This window comes from Megascapheus bottae, chromosome 32, assembly GCF_031878675.1.
Source record: "Megascapheus bottae isolate mThoBot1 chromosome 32, mThoBot2.hap1, whole genome shotgun sequence".
Classification (NCBI taxonomy): domain Eukaryota; kingdom Metazoa; phylum Chordata; class Mammalia; order Rodentia; family Geomyidae; genus Megascapheus; species Megascapheus bottae.
Genome location: NC_143540.1, coordinates 8583066 through 8599866, shown reverse-complemented (window position 1 = coordinate 8599866; position 16801 = coordinate 8583066). Strand labels below are relative to the sequence as shown.

The window sequence follows — 16801 nt, the reverse complement described above, 5'->3', positions numbered from 1 at the left end:
CCGCCGCCCTCAGTCCAGCTTCTCCAGCACGGAGGGCACGTACACCAGGCTCAGCTCGCTGCCGAAGTTGCAGACGATGGCGGCGTTGTCCAGCACGAGGATCTGGCGGGCGGGCTGGGCCTCGCTGCTCTTGCCCAGGTAGACGGTCTGCAGCAGGTCCCCGTAGCCCAGGTCCCAGAAGGACACGCAGCCCTGGCCCCCGGTCACCAGGAGGTTGTCGGCGATGACGCCGAAGCTGGCGCCGCAGCCCAGGTCCTAGGGAGGGGGGAGGACAGGACGACCCTCAGTGGGGGGGGGCACAACCACCCGCCCCCCGCGGGGCGCCCGCCCCGCCCACCTGCTGGATGGAGTAGAGCTTGATGCCCGTGCTGCGGTCCCAGATGCTGATGAGGTCGTCCAGGCCGCTGCTGATGACGCAGGAGGCGGTGCACGTGAGCGCGGTGACGTCCCCGCGGTGCGCGAACACGTGGCTCACGCGGCTGCCGGTCAGCACGTCCCACAGGCAGATGGCGCCGTCCTGTCCCCCGCTGGCCAGCACCATGGTCTGGGGAGAGGCCCTGGCTGTCACCGGGCAGCCCCGCGCCCGCGGCCGCCCCCTGCCCACCCGCAGCCGCAGCCCCGAGGCCCGACCTGGTCGACGTACACCGCGGTGATGGCGCCCGAGTGGCCCTGCAGGGTGAAGAGGCAGCACGAGTCCTCCAGGCGGAACACCTGCAGGGAGGCGGCTCGGGTCTGGCGGGCTCTCCTCCCGCTCCTCCTCCCCCGCTCCTCCCCCACCCTCCGCCCGCCACGCACTCGGAGCGTGTGGTCCTGACTGCCGGTGACCAGGCGCCCGGCCGCGGCTCTCAGGGCGGTGATGGGCTTCTGGTGCGCGCAGGGCACCGTGTGGGTCAGGTGGCACAGCACCGCGTCACCGCCGCCACCGCCGTACCCGGGGGAGGGGGGGCAGCGGCCGCGCCCCGGGGCCCCTGCGGACGAGGACGCGGTGAGGGGCGGCGGGGGGGGCGGCGCCCGCCACCCCCCTCGGGCAGGAGGGCGGCCTCTGACCTCTGAACTGCAGCGGGCTGAGGGCGGTGTGGGTCTCGAGGGAGAAGAAGTCCAGGGAGCCATTGAGCCGGGCGGCCACAATCCTGCACGGAAGCGCGGCGTGGGGACAGGTACGGGAGGAAGGCTCGCTGGGCCGCGTCCCCCCCACCCCGCGTGGGGCGCCGCTCACCTCTTGTCCAGGAAGACGAGGGCCGTGATGCCCGAGGCCACCTCCTCGCTGCTGCAGCACAGCACGCCCTCGATGGCGTCCCACACCTGCGGGGCAGCGAGGCGGGCGTGAGGCCGGGCGTGAGGCCGCGTCGGCCGCGAGCGAGCGGGGCAGGGCGGGGCGGGGCTGCGCGCACCTCCAGCCGGCCGCTGCTCCGCCCGACCACGATGAGGCTGCCCTGCAGCTCCAAGCTCCAGATGGAGCCGTCGGCGCTGGGGGCCCAGCAGAGCGGCGGGGCGCCCTTCTCGGCAGGGCCCTCGTCCTCGGGGAGCAGGGGCGGCGCGGGCCCGGGGGACGGCGGGCGCAGGGCAGGCCCGGGCACGGCGGCCCGCCCCTCCTCTGGGAGCGCGCGCTGCACCAGGCGGCCGAAGTCGTAGCCAGGGGGGTCCCGGGCGCGGCCGCAGCCCACCCGGTGGCGGGGCTCGGGCTGAGCGGGTTCCGGGGAGCGCGGCCGAGACGCGAAGTTGGTGTCGATGAGGCAGCTGAGGTCCGGCTGGTCCTGGAAGCGTGCGGGCGGCGGGGGGCGCGCGGGGCGGTGTCGCAGCGGGGGGCTGTCCCCGAGCTCCTCCAGGCCGGCCTTGTCGCCCTCCGACAGCCGCTCCCAGCTCTCCTGGTTCTCCACGGCGCTGCCCGAGCTGTCCCGGCGCCGCCTGCGGAGGGCGGAGTCAGGGGCGGGGCCTCGGGTGGGGGCGGAGCCGCAGCACCTGCGGAGGGCGGGGCCTCGTCCGGGGCGGGGCCTCACCTACCCGGGGCGCGGGATGCGCGTGAGGCAGTCCCCGGTCTGGGCGTCCCACACGCAGACGTGGCCCGCCAGGCAGCAGCTCACCAGCAGCATGCCGTCGCTGGCCAGGCACTCGATGTCCTGCGGGCGGGAGGAGTGCGTGGTACGGGCCCGGCCGCCGCCCGCCCCGCCGCCCCATCCCGCCGCGCCGCCCCGCTCACCATGAGGTGCCCGCGCAGCACCAGAGGCACGATCTCCGTCTCGGGCGGCGCGTAGCCGTAGTCGTCGCACGGCAGCTCCCCGCGCCGCCGTCGCGCCGGCCCGCCGCCCGGCTGCCCGTAGTTGCGCGGGCAGAGCACGCGGTAGAGGCAGAGCATCAGCAGCACGAGGACGATGCCGGCCGCCAGCCCGAGCGCCGCCACCCTGCGGGGCGTCAGCCGGGCGTCACCGGGCGTCAGCCGGACGCCCCCTCCCGTCCCCTCGCCCCCGCCCCGCGCCTTACTTGTACAGCGTGACGTCGCCGTGGGCCGGGGTCCGCCCTGACCCCCGGGACTCGGCCTCCCAGAGCCCCGCGGGCCCCGGCCCGGCCCACGAGCTGCGGCTGTCGTGGGGCCGCCGCCCCTCCAAGGCCTCCCGGGGGTCGAGGCGCAGCGTGACGGGGATGACGGGCAGCAGGCTCACGTACCTGGGGGCGGCCGGGCGGGAGCTCAGCGGGGCGGGGCCGGGCGTGGGGGGTCGCGGGGCGGGGGGGGGGGGTCGCGGGGCGGGGGGGGCGCGGGGCTCACCGCTTGGCCAGCGTGATGTTGTAGTAGCTGAAGAGCGTGGGCCAGTGGCGGAAGGACAGCTTCCTCCACAGCTCCTCGTCCTCGGGGCCCCAGGTGACCTCGGGGACCGGGCCGTCGCGCTCGGGCGGCCCCCCCGGCAGGCTCTGGTTCTCGGGCAGCTTCGGGGCGTCCGGGGGGAAGATGGAGAAGGCGGGGTCGGCGTGGCGCGCGGGCACGGGCACGGGCGGGAGGGCGCCGTCGCCCAGCGGGCTCTGCTCGGTCACCTGCGCCGCGAGGTAGGTGCGCAGCCCGGCGGGGTCCGTGTACAGCAGGATGCTGATCCACACCACCGTGCCGGCCTGCGGGGAGCCGGTGTTGGCGCGGGGGGGCGCGGGCCCCGTCCCTCCCGCCCGGGACGCGCGGGGCGGCCGTACCATGATGAGGCGCTGCGCCAGGCGCGTGCGGGCCAGGAAGTAGATGACGCGCAGCCGCTTGGGCAGGCGCAGGTTGCGGAAGGAGGACGGCTGCAGCGTGATGGTGTGCGGCGTGGCGGGCCGCGCGGCCGCGTGGCGGGCCGGCCTCCCCACCGGCTTGCCCGGGGGCAGGCAGGCCTCGGCCGGCGGCCGCTTGTTCAGGTCCGCCAGCTGCAGGGCCGGGGGGGGGGGGGGGCAGCGGTGAGCGGGGCGCGGCCTCCCCACGCCTCCCCGCCCCCGCCCTGCCCTCCTGCCCCCACCTCCATGCGGCGGATGTCGATGGACAGCACGGTGGTGAAGAACAGCATCTGCAGGACGAAGTCGGACACCAGGCCCACCACGGCGAAGAGACAGAACTCCTGGGGACACGAGGGGCGGGGCGGGGCCTGGAGCAGAGGCGGCGCCGAGCCCCCCCCACCCAGCTTCCTGGCCGGTGGCTGCTCTGGACCAACGGCAGCCTCGCCTCCAGCGTGCTGGCATTTGTCCCCCGCCTCCCGGCCCTCCCCCGTTACCTGGATGGCAGGGACCAGCGTGAAGTAGCCCACAAGGATGATGCCCAGCTCGGTGGCCATGTTCTTCATGATGGACCAGCTCTCGCTGCTCAGGCCTGCAGAGTGGGGGGCCTGGCTCAGGATCCCCAGAAGGCCGCAGGCGTGTGGAGGGCCGGTGCCCCGCTCCCCAGGCCAAGACCCCAGAGGAGAGCCAGCTGTGCGCCCACTCTGACCCTGGAGGCGGGGTGACGCCTGGGCCCCCACGGTGTCAAGAGCGAAGCTGGGTTCCCAGGGGATAAGACGGGGGGGGGGGGGGGAGGCCCCACCCCGATACCTTGGGCGATGCGCAGCTTCACCTCCAGGTCCACGGGCGTGGAGACCACGGACTTGGTGAGCACCAGCACGTTCTCCAACCCGATCACCACCACCAGGTATGGGAAAATCTCGCTGGAGACGCGGAGGGGGACAGGGAGGGAGGATGGATGGCGCGGGGCCAGGCGCCAAGGCAGAGATTCTCACCAGGCTACTGGGCCTGCCAGGGGCGCCCACCCGCCCCTCAAACCAGAGCCAAAACCATCCGTGGCTCTGTGGCTCCCCAGACAGCTGAGCTGAGAGAACCCGGCCAGGCCGGGAGATAAGCGTGTTGGGATTTTGTCTGCTTGGATTGGCTTTGAGCCCTGATTCTCAGATCCCAGCCTCCTGAGAAGCTGAGATTAAGAGCCATCAGCACCCAGCGTAGGCATTTAACATGAAGAGTGAGGCACTGTGGATCACATCAGAATCCTAGCTACACAGAAGGCTGAGCTCTGAGGGTCCCAGTTTGAAGCCAGCCTGGGCAGAAAAGTCTGTGAGAAAGTGAAAGGGGTGGCTCGGGTGGCAGAGTGCCAGCCTTAATCGAAAAAGCCAAGCAAGAGCAAAAGGTCAAGCCTTAATACCACCATAAATGTCCACAAAAAAATGTGAACCAACCTGTGGATGTAAACCATTCAACGGGCTGAGAGTGTAACTGAGTAGTAGAGTGCTCGCCTAGCACGCACAAAGCCCTGGGTTTGATTACTCAGAACCACATACACAAAAAAAAGCAGAAAGTGGTGCAAAGAAACAAACCATTAAAATATGGACACATGCAAAACATTTACAGATACACACAAGTAAACTTACTGTATATGCACCCATAACTGTATGTGTATACTATACAAATATACTATATTTAGATGCACTACACAAACATGAAGATAAACCAGAGGAAGAAAATGTATCTCTGTTTACTGTGCTTGTCATGGGGGTTGAACTCAGGGCCTGGGCACTGTGCTCAAGGCTATCACTCTACCACAAGCCGCAGCACCACTTCCAGGCTTTTTGTGAGAGATGAAGTCCCATGGCCTAACCTAGCCAGGCAGGCTCCAAAGCATAATCCTCAGAACTTGGCCTCCTGAGTAGCTAGGATTATTGGCATGAGCCACTGGTGCCTGGCAAATGTACCTCTGTAAAGATCAGAACTGAGCAAGTGCAGCCCTGCCAGGCTCTCTGCCGCAGGCTACCACGGCCGGGGCAGCAGGAACCTACCCGCCATTGAGGGTGGGTGTCAGGCCGAAGAGCGTGCAGAGCCCCACAGACATGAGCAGCGAGCTGAGCACCGTGACCACGGCGGCCAGGGCCAGCCCCCACTTGGACTTGACCATGTCGATCTTGCCTAAAGGGCAAAGAAGGAAGATGAGGGGGACCCGGGCCCCCAGCTCCTGGCCGCTCTGAGCTCGGGAGCACAGGAGGCGGCGTCAGAGGAGGAAGGGAAAGCCTGGGTGTAGCCCACCCGCGGGCACGTACGCGTGGAGAAGTAGATGTAGGCGAACAGGATGATGTAGGTGGTCACCAGCGGGATGAGCTCGGCCACGCCGATCTCCTCCTTGAAGTGCACGTGGACCAGGCTCTCGGCGCGGAGGCTGCAGTTGGGGCTGGGGTGCAGGAGCATGAGCCGGGCGCGCAGGCTTCCCAGGAAGCTGGGGACGGAGCGAACCGCCCGTGGGGCTTTGGTGTGGGCCGTTACTGGGGTTCAGCTCAGGCCCTGCCCCTTGAGCACACTTCCGGCCCGTTCCCGGTGCTGGGAGGCAGCGTCTGGAAGACTGGCAGAGCTGGCGGAATAGACCTGGCTCCCCTGCTCCTTCTCCAAAGCCTCTCAGGAGCACCCAAGGGCCCTCGCTATTGTGGGGAGCCCCTGCAGAGGCTCAGTAATGTCCAGGCTGAGGGGAGGGGAGACCCAGCTCTTCCTTTGCGCTTTTCCTCAGCCAGCTGCGGAGGCCGTGCCCCCCACCCCCCCGGAACGGCGTTTCCACGGGGCCCCGGCTGCCCCACCTGGCATGGTACTGCTGGAAGACCAGGGTGATGGTGTAGGACACCATTCTCCTCCTCGTGTACAGGCTCACCCCGCTGTACTTGCCGGGCACGCCGAACAGCAGGTCTGCAAAGCGGAGGCGCGACGGTGACACCCTGGCCGCGTGGGGGGCAGGCGGGGCCGGCGGGGAGTACCTTTGAGCGTGGCTGACGTCTGCAGGGTCTTGGGCTCGTGCTGGTGGATGGTTCCGATGATGTCGGGGTCGGCGTAGAAGCGCTCCCGGTCATTCTGCCAGAAGTTTCCGGGGGACAGCAGCAGGCAGCCGTGCTCGGGGAGGAGGCTGCGGAGCTTCCGGAGGCCGGGGAGCAGGTCGCTCACCCGCAGGCACACCTCCTCCAGGCTCCGCGTCCCGGAGCTGGGCGGGAGACACAAGGAGGCGAGCCCGCTGCGCATGCGTCCCCAGGCGGCGGCAGCGGGGGGGGGGGGGGGGGGGGGGGGGGGGGAGGACGAGCCCCGCGGCGGCCCGCGGCCTTCCCAGGGGATGTGCAGCCAAATCCTGAGACACTGCAGCCCCATCATGGTGGGCAAGGGCGGAGGACCAGGGCTTCATTTAGCTTCTCCAACGCGGTGGCTCGCGCTGCCATCCTGACTACCCAGGAGGTGGAGATGGACCACCAGAAATCCGGCAGGGCAGGGCGGCAGCCTTGGGCTGAAGAGCTCAGGGACAACACCAGGCAACCAAAACCAAAATAAAACCTGTGGAAGCGGCTCACACTTGTCGTCCTAGCTACTCAGGAGGCTGAGATCTGAGGATCAAAGTTTGAGGCCAGTCTGGGCAGTAAAGACTTATCTCCCCCTTAAACACCAAAAAGCTGAAAGTGTAGAGATGGAACTCGTGGGTAGATGTGACTCCCTGGAAGAGCACTGGTCTTGAGCAGGAATGTTCACAGGCAACACCCAGGCCCTGAGTTCAAGTCCCAGGACACACACACGAAACTCCTTATCCATATGGATGGGAGGACCAGGGGGAAAAGACAGACACAGTGGACCCAGGAGACTGCTGAGATGCCTTCTAGGCTGGCTGGCTCTGCGCCCTCCGGGGCGCTCTGGGAGAGGGGTACCTGTCTCTCAGCACGTGGTTCCGGATCTCCTCCACCAGCTGGAAAGCACGGGACAGCGGGGAACGGAACACGTCCACAGCCAGGAGGTTCTTGTGCCAGGGGATCACTGAGGACTTCACAAATATCTGCTGGATGTACGCCACGGGGGCGCCCACATACTGCAGGAGAAACAGGGGGCCCAGAGGAAAGGGCACCTAAGCATAGGAGACACACAGACCACAGCACCAAGAGGGGGTACAGGCCCACACAGCAGAGCCACCGCACCCCATTTCTGGCTCTTTGGGCTGTGTCTACCTTGCCTACCACAGAGCCATGGTTCACACTGGAAGTGGTGCTACGGCTCCACTAGCCTTGAGTAAAAGTGCTCAGGGACGGCGCCCAGGCTGTACTGACCAAGGTGACATTCTCATGGGGATGCCCAGGGCTGGCCTCTAACCAGCTAGCGAGGAAGCCAACCACAAAGCACTGCCCTTGGGGCCAGAGGGTGTCACATGTGCCACGCTGGGAGCAGGTAGTTTCTGTCAGCCACTCAGTTAACTTTGCAAAAACACTGGGCTGGCACTCTGGAAAGCAGTGTGGAGGTTTCCCTACGATCCCGCCATACCACTCCTGGACATCTATCCTGAACATCATAACCCAGGATATGATAAAGACACCTGCTCAGCCATGTTTCTCTCACTGTCCTACTCACAATAGCAGGCGATGGAGACAATCCAGATGCCCTACTGCAGATGAATGGATACAGAAAATGTGATACAAACACACACACACACACACACACAGTGGAATTCTACATAGCCATCAGACAAGATAAATGGCATTCGCAGGGAAGTGGATAAATCTACAGCAAATCATGTTGAATGAGACAAGTCGACCAAAGGAACAAAAAGCGCATGGTATCCTTAATATGTGGAGATTAGATCCAAACAGTACAAGAACGAGGACTCAATATTTGCATACCCAATGCTATGGACATGGTATTGGAAATATAAACACAACCACGTAGACATAAAAATTTATGACTATAGACATGTTTTATTACATAGATTAATATGTATCTGACATACAAACCCTCAGCCTAATTTTATGTTCTAAAATCTAAGTGCCAGTGATTGTATATAGATTCCCTTCTTGAATACTTGTTAAATATGTCATTTGAAATATGATGTAAAAATCAATGTTAATAAATTCTTTAATTTAAAAAAAAAAAACCGGAGCTGGGAGTTTGGCCTAGTGGTAGAATGCTTGCCTAGCATGCATGAAGACCCGGGTTCCATTCCTCAGTACCACATACATAGAAATAAGCCGGAAGTGGTGCTGAGGCTCAAGTGGTAGAGCTCTAGCCTTGAGAAAGTCCAAGGACAGTGCTCAGGCCCTGAGCTCAAGCCCAGGACTGGCAAAAAAAACAAAACAAAACAAAAAAAAAACATGGGGCTATGCCAGGAACGTGGCCTAGTGGTAGAGTGCTTACATAGCATGCATGAAGCCCTGGGTTCCATTCCTCAGTACCACAGACACAGAAAAAGCCAGAAGGACAGTGCTCAAGGACAGTGCTTAGGCTCTGAGTTCAAGCCCCAGGACTGGCAAAATAAACCACAGGGCTTCAAGTTCCTATAGCCACTGCTGGGGAAAGCCCAAGAGTGGAGCTGACCCATGAGAAGGAAGCTACAAGGCAGACTCCACCGGGGTCAGGCCAGGAAGTACTCGACGGCAGCCCCAGGCAGCCCCAAGCCTCCCTCGCCACTTTAAGTTGTGAAGTGAGTTTTCCATACCTCACAACTAACACCACACTGGCTGCCACACAGACAACTGAGATGCATTACAGCAGCAGCCACTGCACCAAGGCTTAAGTTTCCGTGTCCAAAGACAAAGAAAAACCACCAGACAATTCTCTGATTCCTGAGTCCTCACCTCATTCTACCTATTTACTATTCTCATCCAGGTCATGACAGGCACCAAGAAGAGTGCAGAGGAACCAGGCCCCTCACGGACCATTGTGTATCATCAGTGTGTTGAATTCCTCACAAAGGAAGCCCAGGGACAGTGCCCAGGCCCTGAGTTCAAGACCCAGGACTGGCCAAAAACAAAACAAAACAACCTACATCCGTTCCATTGTATGATGAAACTGCAGTAAAAGTTAACTAAGGTAAAAGGCTTGAATCAACAAGGCCCCACTGTGAACCGACAGTCAAGCTGGGATGCAAAGCCTCAGACTGGTTTCTGCCAGAAGTGATTTGTTAGCAGCCAAGAGCTCCTGCTTCTGCTGATCTATCCTGACAGAGAAGCCAGTAAACCACAGCTGCGCATTAAATTTGCCCACAGACACCGTGTGGTTGTTACACACATCTTACCAAGATGACTCTATTCCAGCAACCACAGTCACGTTCATAGCCACTTACCCGGCTGCTACTTTAACCAGAAAGGAAATGGAAGGTCTCAGTCAGTGAAGGAGAAGAGGGACTTTGCTCACCAAGGTTTGTTTTTCCACAAGGGACTCAACAAACAGGCCAAGCACCAAGCCCATCATGATCCATCTCGTAACATCCAAAAAGAAACTACTCAAGTTCATGTGACTCCAAATTGAGGACGGTGACAACGAGCCCTGTCCTGATTGAGCCCCAAAACTGCAGACTGGCTTTCCACCTGTCAGTCCTCAGCCAGAGACAGCCACAGGGAACGATACGGTGTGCTAACAGCAGTAGGCCAGGGCATACGGGAACTACGAGTCCCATCTAGCAGTGACCTGTGTAAACTCAACCACAGAGGCAGCTAAGTCTTCTAGGCCCTTACCTTGGAAAAAGGATCTAAACAATGCACCTTCTATCTTTGTGTTTTGCCAATCCTGGGGCTTGAACTCAGGGCCTGGGTACTGTCCCTGAGCTGCTTTTGCTTAAGGCTAGGGCTCTATCACTTGAGCCACAGCACCACTTCTGGCTTTTTCTGTGTATGTGGTACTGAGGAATCGAACCCAACGCTTCATGAATGCTAGGCAAGCACTCTACCACTAAGTCACCTTCCCAGCCAGTTTCTACTGAGTGGAAGGCAAGATCAAAACCACCAGGTGCCCTCTGCAGGGCTGGATCTCTGAGGACAAGTACAACCTACGGGTACAACCTACGGGTGTGTGCTATGCTCGAGGCCTAGGGCAGAGGAGGAAAGCCCTGGCACACTTACGGGGCATGTGAGGCCCAGACCCAGCTAGCCACCACAAAGTGCTCACACCTCCCAGTTTTTCTGGGACGGTCATACTTTGGTGTCACCTGGTATTTTCTTACAATCAAGGTTATTCATTAAACATGTAACTAAGCATTTCTGGTGCCTCCGGGAGGCTGTTGCAGCACAGGAACACACATGCTGGGCTGACCACTCACACAGCCACTCTGGGAGCCCATCTCCAGCCAATCAGCTCTTGCCCTGGGCTCTCCTCAGCAGTGTGTCGGGAACCTACCCACTCTGGCTGCTCACTGGGTTTGCCGTGTTTGCGGTCAGAGTCCGAGGGTGGGGGCGCGTAGTCCTTCACGGGAGTTGAGAATTCCACGGGTCCAGTTCCTGGCAGGGGGAGCTTCAGCAGTGGGTAGCTGGGGAGAAGAAAAGCGGGGAGAGGAGTGAGGGTGTGCAGGGGGCAGACTGTGCAGTGAGAGGGGAGCCTGCAGATGCAATGAGCTCTCTTTCCAAGGAAGATGCTACAAACACATCCAATGGTAGAATAATAATTTTTTTTCTTTTTCTTTCTTTTGGCAGTCTTGGGGCCTGAACTCAGGGCCTGGGCACTGTCCTTAGGCACTTTTTTCTCAAAGCTAGACCTCTCCCCCCTGATACACAGTGCTACTTCCGGCTCTGTTTGTGGTACCAAGGAATTGAACTCAGGGCTTCGTGCATGTGAGACGAGCACTCTACCACTAGGCTACGCTCCTGGCTCCTGTGTACTCTTTGGTAACTTACTGCTTTCAGTCAGATCTCTCACTAGATTCAGCCACACTGGCTCACAGAGCAGTTTTTTTTCCTGCTACCAGGGCTTGAGCTCGGGTTTTCTGCTATTTCTCATGCATGTCTGATGCTCTTCTACCACTTGAGCTACATCTCCAGTCTGTCATCTTGCCAGTTAATTGGAGATGGACTTCTCTGCCCACACTGGTTTGAACCACAATCCTCCAGAATGCAAGCCTTTTCAGGCTGAGTCACAGGCTTGCACTCAAGGCCTCGTAAGATCCAGAATAGTGTTGTACCATATGAACCATGCTCCTGGTCTCCTTGTCACCTCTTGATATTATCAGTCCAATTAACTTTAGCCAGGCAGACGAGGCAGTGGGAGGTGACGTACGTGTGTGTGTGTGTGTGTGTGTGTGTGTGTGTGTGACGGTGTCTGTAGGTATGCACAGATGCGCATGCGCACATGCTTGTGCATACTAAGCTACGTGTACAGCCTTATTGTGCTCTTTGTCATTTGGGGCAGAACTGGAGTTTGATTTCAGGGCTTCAGCCAATGTCCTACCAGTTGAGCCACATCCTCCAGCCCTGTTTAGATTGCTGGTTATTTTGGACATGGGGTCTTCCAGCTAAGGCAATTTCTAACCCCAAGCAGCAAGCTTCAACTCCACCGCTATTCCACTGAAACATGAAAGCATCCCTGTGGGGGAGGTCTGCTCGGGTTGGGTCACGAAAAGGCACCAGATCTTGACCTTTCTTCCCTTGCAGTCACCCTGCAATCAGGGATACATCCAATGTAAGGGAAGACAAATGGCTGAAATCCCCCTGGCCGCGGGGCCTGAGGTGATGTGCTTCGCTTGCCTGCTCCTTCCTTTTTGCAAATGGCTGCATGTCTGGACAGACAGTTCTGGGGTTGGGACAACAGCAGCCAGGTGGCTTTTCTCAAGAGTCATCCTTTCAATAAATAGCTGAGCTTCACCTCGGGGCCAGATGTTGTGCAAGGTTCGGAGAGGTACAAGGCAGATGTGATCGCTGGTGCAGTGGAGTTAGGTAATAAGGGAAGAATCAGAGGAGAGGCATGCAGAGATTTCAGGCCAGACCCAAATAAAACAGTTCAAAGCCTAGAAAGTAGAAGATTTTATTTATTTTGCCAGTCCTGGAGCTTGAACTCAGGGCCTGTACATCTGTCCTTGAGCTTTCTCTAGGCTTGTACTCTACCACTTGAGCCACAGTGCCACTTCTGGCTTTTTTTATGTATGTGGTACTGAGGAATCGTCCCCAAGGCTTCATGCATGCTTGGCAAGCACTCTACCACTAAGCCACACTCCCGGCCCAGGACCAAATTATTACAGGTTCTATTTTGTATCACTTACTAGGCAGGCACTCTTCCACTTAAACCATACCTCTGTCCCTTTTTACTGGAGTGATTTTTGAGACAGTCTCTTTTTCTTCCCTAGCCTGGACCATTAATCTATTTTTGTGTCTCACCCTAGCCAAGATGACAGACCCAGACTACCATGCCCAACTTGAGGTCAGGTCTCAAACTTCTTTTTCCCCCAGGATGGCCTAGAACCCAGGATCCATGAGACCCTTATCTCCAATGAACCATCAGAAAAACAGAAATGACACTATGGTTCTAAGTGGTAGAGTGCTAGCCTTGAGCTGAAGAGCTCAGGGACAGTGCCCAGGCTCTGAGCTCAAGACCAACAACAACAAAAAATGAAACCGAAAGAACCATAACAATGAATCCAAATGACAGCAGGACAAAGTGGGTTTTTGTTGTTGTTGTTTGATAATTCAATGGCTTGAACTCAAGGATGAGGGGGACTCTACCACTTGACCTATACCCTTAGCCCTTGTAGCTTTGTTGCAGACAGGGTGTTGGGCTTTTTGCCTGGGCAAAAATCTCGGGCTGAGATCTTAAGGACAAAGACTAGGGAGCTGAGATTAATAGTGAACCTCCAGGCCTCGCTTATTTGGAGATAGGATCTCAGTAACATTTTACACAGCTGACCTCAAACTTAAGCTTTCCTATCTCTACCAAACAACTAAGATTAGAGATACAATCACTGCATTCTGCTCTCCGGGCTTTCTGAAGTGACCTTATACTGCATGATGTGCTGAGTCCTACCAACTATGCAAGGCACGCGCGTGTGTGCACGCACACACACACACACCATCATCATCGTCGTCATTGCTAATGGGAAACACAAAGTCACTGGAAAAGAAGATGTCACGAGATACTTTCTTAGAAGACATCAGGAAAGGGAGCGCCTCGCCCACCCTCACTCCTTAGGGGAGAGCAATACAGGAAAAAAGGATAGGGAGCAACTGAATTATCCTGTTTGATGAACTGTTAAATGGTTTTGCTCTCCTCTGGGCTTTGTTGTGAGGCCGGGGGTAACTGCTGGCTTTGGAATGTTAAATGGTCAGTGCTCAGGAGCTGACCACTTGTGGAACTCAGGACAGGGATCAAAGGTCCTTCTCAGCTGTTCATTTCTGGCTTTCCACTGCACCAACAAACAGGGCTGGAGCTGCTCGCAGTAAGTCTACACAGAGATGGGCTACATGAGTAGCCAAAATAAAAAAGAACCTGGCACACAAGCTCCCTGGGAGGGAACCCCGAAAGTGTTCCTGGTGACCACAGAGCACGCTGAGAAGTGGTCCAGCCTCATCTGAGGGATGACAACGCAGTAGCAGAGAATGCGCAGAGTCTGGAACTTTCTGGCCAGGAGACCAGAGATCCTACTCCCAGGATCCTTCGCTCACCAGCATCTGGAAGGTGTAGCTGGGATGACATCCACATTCCCAGGCCATGCACTGTGTGCATGCCACACTGATGGCACCTTCTGTTGGGACACATCTCGGGTCCCTGCGGCTGGAGCTCTAGGAAATGTAAACAGAGAGCTCTTGCCACAGTGACTGTTGGCTCCAGGTTTCATCATATTTTCCCATAGGAAAGAGCAGTCAACTGTGCTGGGAAGCGAGGAAACTAGGGCTCCCTCGCCAGGTTCAGCACCGAGGTCACCCGTTATAACCTAGGGTTCACTACTCACCCAGCAACGGCTTGAGGCCACACACCCTGGATGCTGTGTGAGGGAAAATCACACTCACACCCACGTCCATGACATTCTTATCTCTAATGAACCACCAGAAAACCAGAAGTGGTGCTGTCTCAAGTGGTAGAGTGATAGCTGTGAGCTGAAGAGCTCAGACACAGTGCCCAGGCCCAGAGTTCAAGCCCCATGACAGATGTATGTGTGTGTGAGAGGGGGTGGGGCGGAGCGAGGGAGAGAGACAGAAACACTAGAAGGTAAGCAATCCCATGATAACATGGCTCTGACAGAATTGGGGCTTCTAGCCAGAAGGGCTTCCCAGGAGGGAAGAGGACAGCACACCTTCTATCTCTGGGTCTGAGATTTCTGGTACCCTGGCCAAAAAAGTTCCAGAAATCTATGGTTTCTCTGGTAGGACCTTATCACAAATTTAAAAACAAAAAGCAGGGCCGGAAGTTTGGCCTAGTGATAGAGTGCTTGCCTAGCAGGCACGAAGACCCTGCTTCAATTCCTCGGTACCACATACATAGAAGAAGCTAGAAATGGTGCTGTGGCTCAAGTGGCAGAGTGCTAGGCTTGAGGAAAAAGCCCAAAGACAGTACTCAGGCCCTGAGTTCAAGCCCCAGGACTGGCAAAAAAAAAAAAAAGCAAAAAGCCAATTCTTCCTTGCACCTGAAGATCCACTGCCTCCATCTACACTGTCTATGGTGTAATATGGTCACTTTGGGTCACACCAGGATGTGTCCCTATCAATGGGTGAGCCACGTCCACTGGGATTAAGGCAGCTACCTTAAGTACCAAGGCCCACCTTGGTACTCTCTGCCCTGCTCTGGTACTAGCACCCCCCACCTCAGAAGGCTTCTGTTCTGTGTAGGCAGATCTTGCCAATGTCCTTGCCCTGCCACCCACACGGAGCCTCTTTCATTCACAGGCCTCTGATTCAAAAGGCCAGATTATCTTTCATTTCCTTGAATATCTCACAGCCAGGTCTATTTTGAAACACTTGTGTGATGTCAAATTACTCAATCAAAGACTAACTGTCCCCAAGCAGCTGCTACACGTAGCTGGCTCCCTTCAACATACAAGGCAGTATGAGTGCCAAGCAATGACCAAAAGTGCCAACACCAACTGCTGCTTAGGAATCAGAATAAAGCCAGGTGAGGTGATAATATGCCTAAAATTCCAGCACTCAAGTTCAAGGCCAGCCTAGGCTACATAGTGAGCTCTTGTCAAAAGAAAGAAGCCGGGGCTGGGAGTTTGGCCTAGTGGTAGAGCGCTTGCCTAGCTTGCACGAAGACCCGGGTTCGATTCTTGGTATCACATACATAGAAAAAAAAAGCTGGAAGTGGTGCTGAGGCTCAAGTGGTAGAGCTCTAGCCTTGAGAAAGTCCAAGGACAGTGCTTAGGCCCTGAGCTCAAGCCCAAAAAAAAAAAAAGAAAAAAAGAAAGAAGCCTAAGCTGGTGGTTCACACCTGCAAACCTGGCTACTCAGGAGGTTGAAATCTGAGGATCACTGTTCAAAAGCCAGGACGGGCAAGAAAAGTCTGTAAGACTGTTGTCTCTAATGATCGAGCAAAAACACAGAAGTGAAGCTGTGGCTCAAATGACAGAATGCCAACCTTGAAAAAAAGAGAAGTTCAGGGACAGTACCCAGGCCAAGTCCAAACTCCAGAACCAACACACACAAAAAAAGGAAAAAGAAAAAAGAGACTGAAATTAGAAGGAGAAGACAACACTTCTAGCTGAGCAATGAAGCAGAACTTCAGAAAGACATAGCTTAGTGTCTCCTAGCATGTGACCGCCAGGTCTTGAAACTTGTCGGAATAAATTCTTGAGCCCACCATGAACCCTGACCCAAATGCCCCAAGAACTCTGAAACAAGGTGGTTCTTGCACTCGATCAAGTTTGAGATCCTCTACTTGGGCCTATATGCTAGACTTGGAAACGTATGACGATCAAAGACAAGGGTCAGTTATCTCAGAGAAAAACAAAGGAAAGCTGGGTCCTCAGGGCACTTTTTTCTTCTCCTGTTTATTTTTGGCCAGTCCTGGGGCTTGAATTCAGGGCCTGAACACTGTCCCTGAGCCTCCTCAGGGTGAATGCTCTGCCACTTGCAACACAGCACCACTCCGGCTTTTTCTGTGTATGTGGTACCGAGGAATTGAACCCACGTCTTCATGCATGCTAGGCCACATTCCCAGGCCCCATCAAGGGCACTCGTAATTCATCATTTAGAATACATTTCTACAATACTTTATCTCACTCGGCACAATTTAGCCAAGTTCACATACTAGTCTCCACTCTGAGCCAGACAGACTGGGTGTCAGATTCCAATGGTGGGGGTGCCATTTGAGTCTCAGTTTCTCTTCAAAGCTGCACGAATCAAGCAGATCTCTGTCAAATGGTACTGGCACTGGACCTCTTTCTGAGGTGGTCCCATCAACTGTGAGGACCACATTTAATTCTACAGCTGACACACCCAGATGGACCACAACAGGATCCTCTCAGTAGTGGTTCAGCTTTCTGACTGCTTGCTAATGGCAGAAGAACTTGAGATCATTTACAGAGAACTCAGCAAGGGGATCAGCCATCTCCCCACAGCACTGGAAACATCTGCACAGGTCAGATGTGTAGTAATCTGGGAACCCAGAATTTTTTTCCAGA

The 16801-nt window shown here is 57.3% G+C and overlaps 1 protein-coding gene across 1 annotated transcript in view; it reads right to left on the bottom strand.

The window, feature by feature from the left end:
* Nucleotides 1–5: 5 nt before the first annotated feature.
* Scap (SREBF chaperone) overlaps nt 6–16801 on the bottom strand; it is a 37917-nt gene continuing 21121 nt past the window's right edge. Inside the window, exons 3-23 of the mRNA XM_090323510.1 lie at nt 10603–10732; nt 7155–7312; nt 6228–6448; nt 6054–6159; nt 5529–5701; nt 5271–5397; nt 4039–4151; nt 3726–3820; nt 3474–3572; nt 3175–3384; nt 2762–3099; nt 2479–2661; nt 2198–2399; nt 2002–2117; nt 1392–1905; nt 1217–1302; nt 1048–1130; nt 796–968; nt 631–711; nt 338–544; nt 6–255 (exon numbers count right to left, since the gene is read on the bottom strand). Coding sequence (XP_090179636.1) covers nt 10–255; nt 338–544; nt 631–711; nt 796–968; nt 1048–1130; nt 1217–1302; nt 1392–1905; nt 2002–2117; nt 2198–2399; nt 2479–2661; nt 2762–3099; nt 3175–3384; nt 3474–3572; nt 3726–3820; nt 4039–4151; nt 5271–5397; nt 5529–5701; nt 6054–6159; nt 6228–6448; nt 7155–7312; nt 10603–10732 — 3661 coding nt within the window. The 3' untranslated portion in view covers nt 6–9. The remainder of the gene's footprint in view (nt 256–337; nt 545–630; nt 712–795; nt 969–1047; nt 1131–1216; nt 1303–1391; nt 1906–2001; nt 2118–2197; nt 2400–2478; nt 2662–2761; nt 3100–3174; nt 3385–3473; nt 3573–3725; nt 3821–4038; nt 4152–5270; nt 5398–5528; nt 5702–6053; nt 6160–6227; nt 6449–7154; nt 7313–10602; nt 10733–16801) is intronic.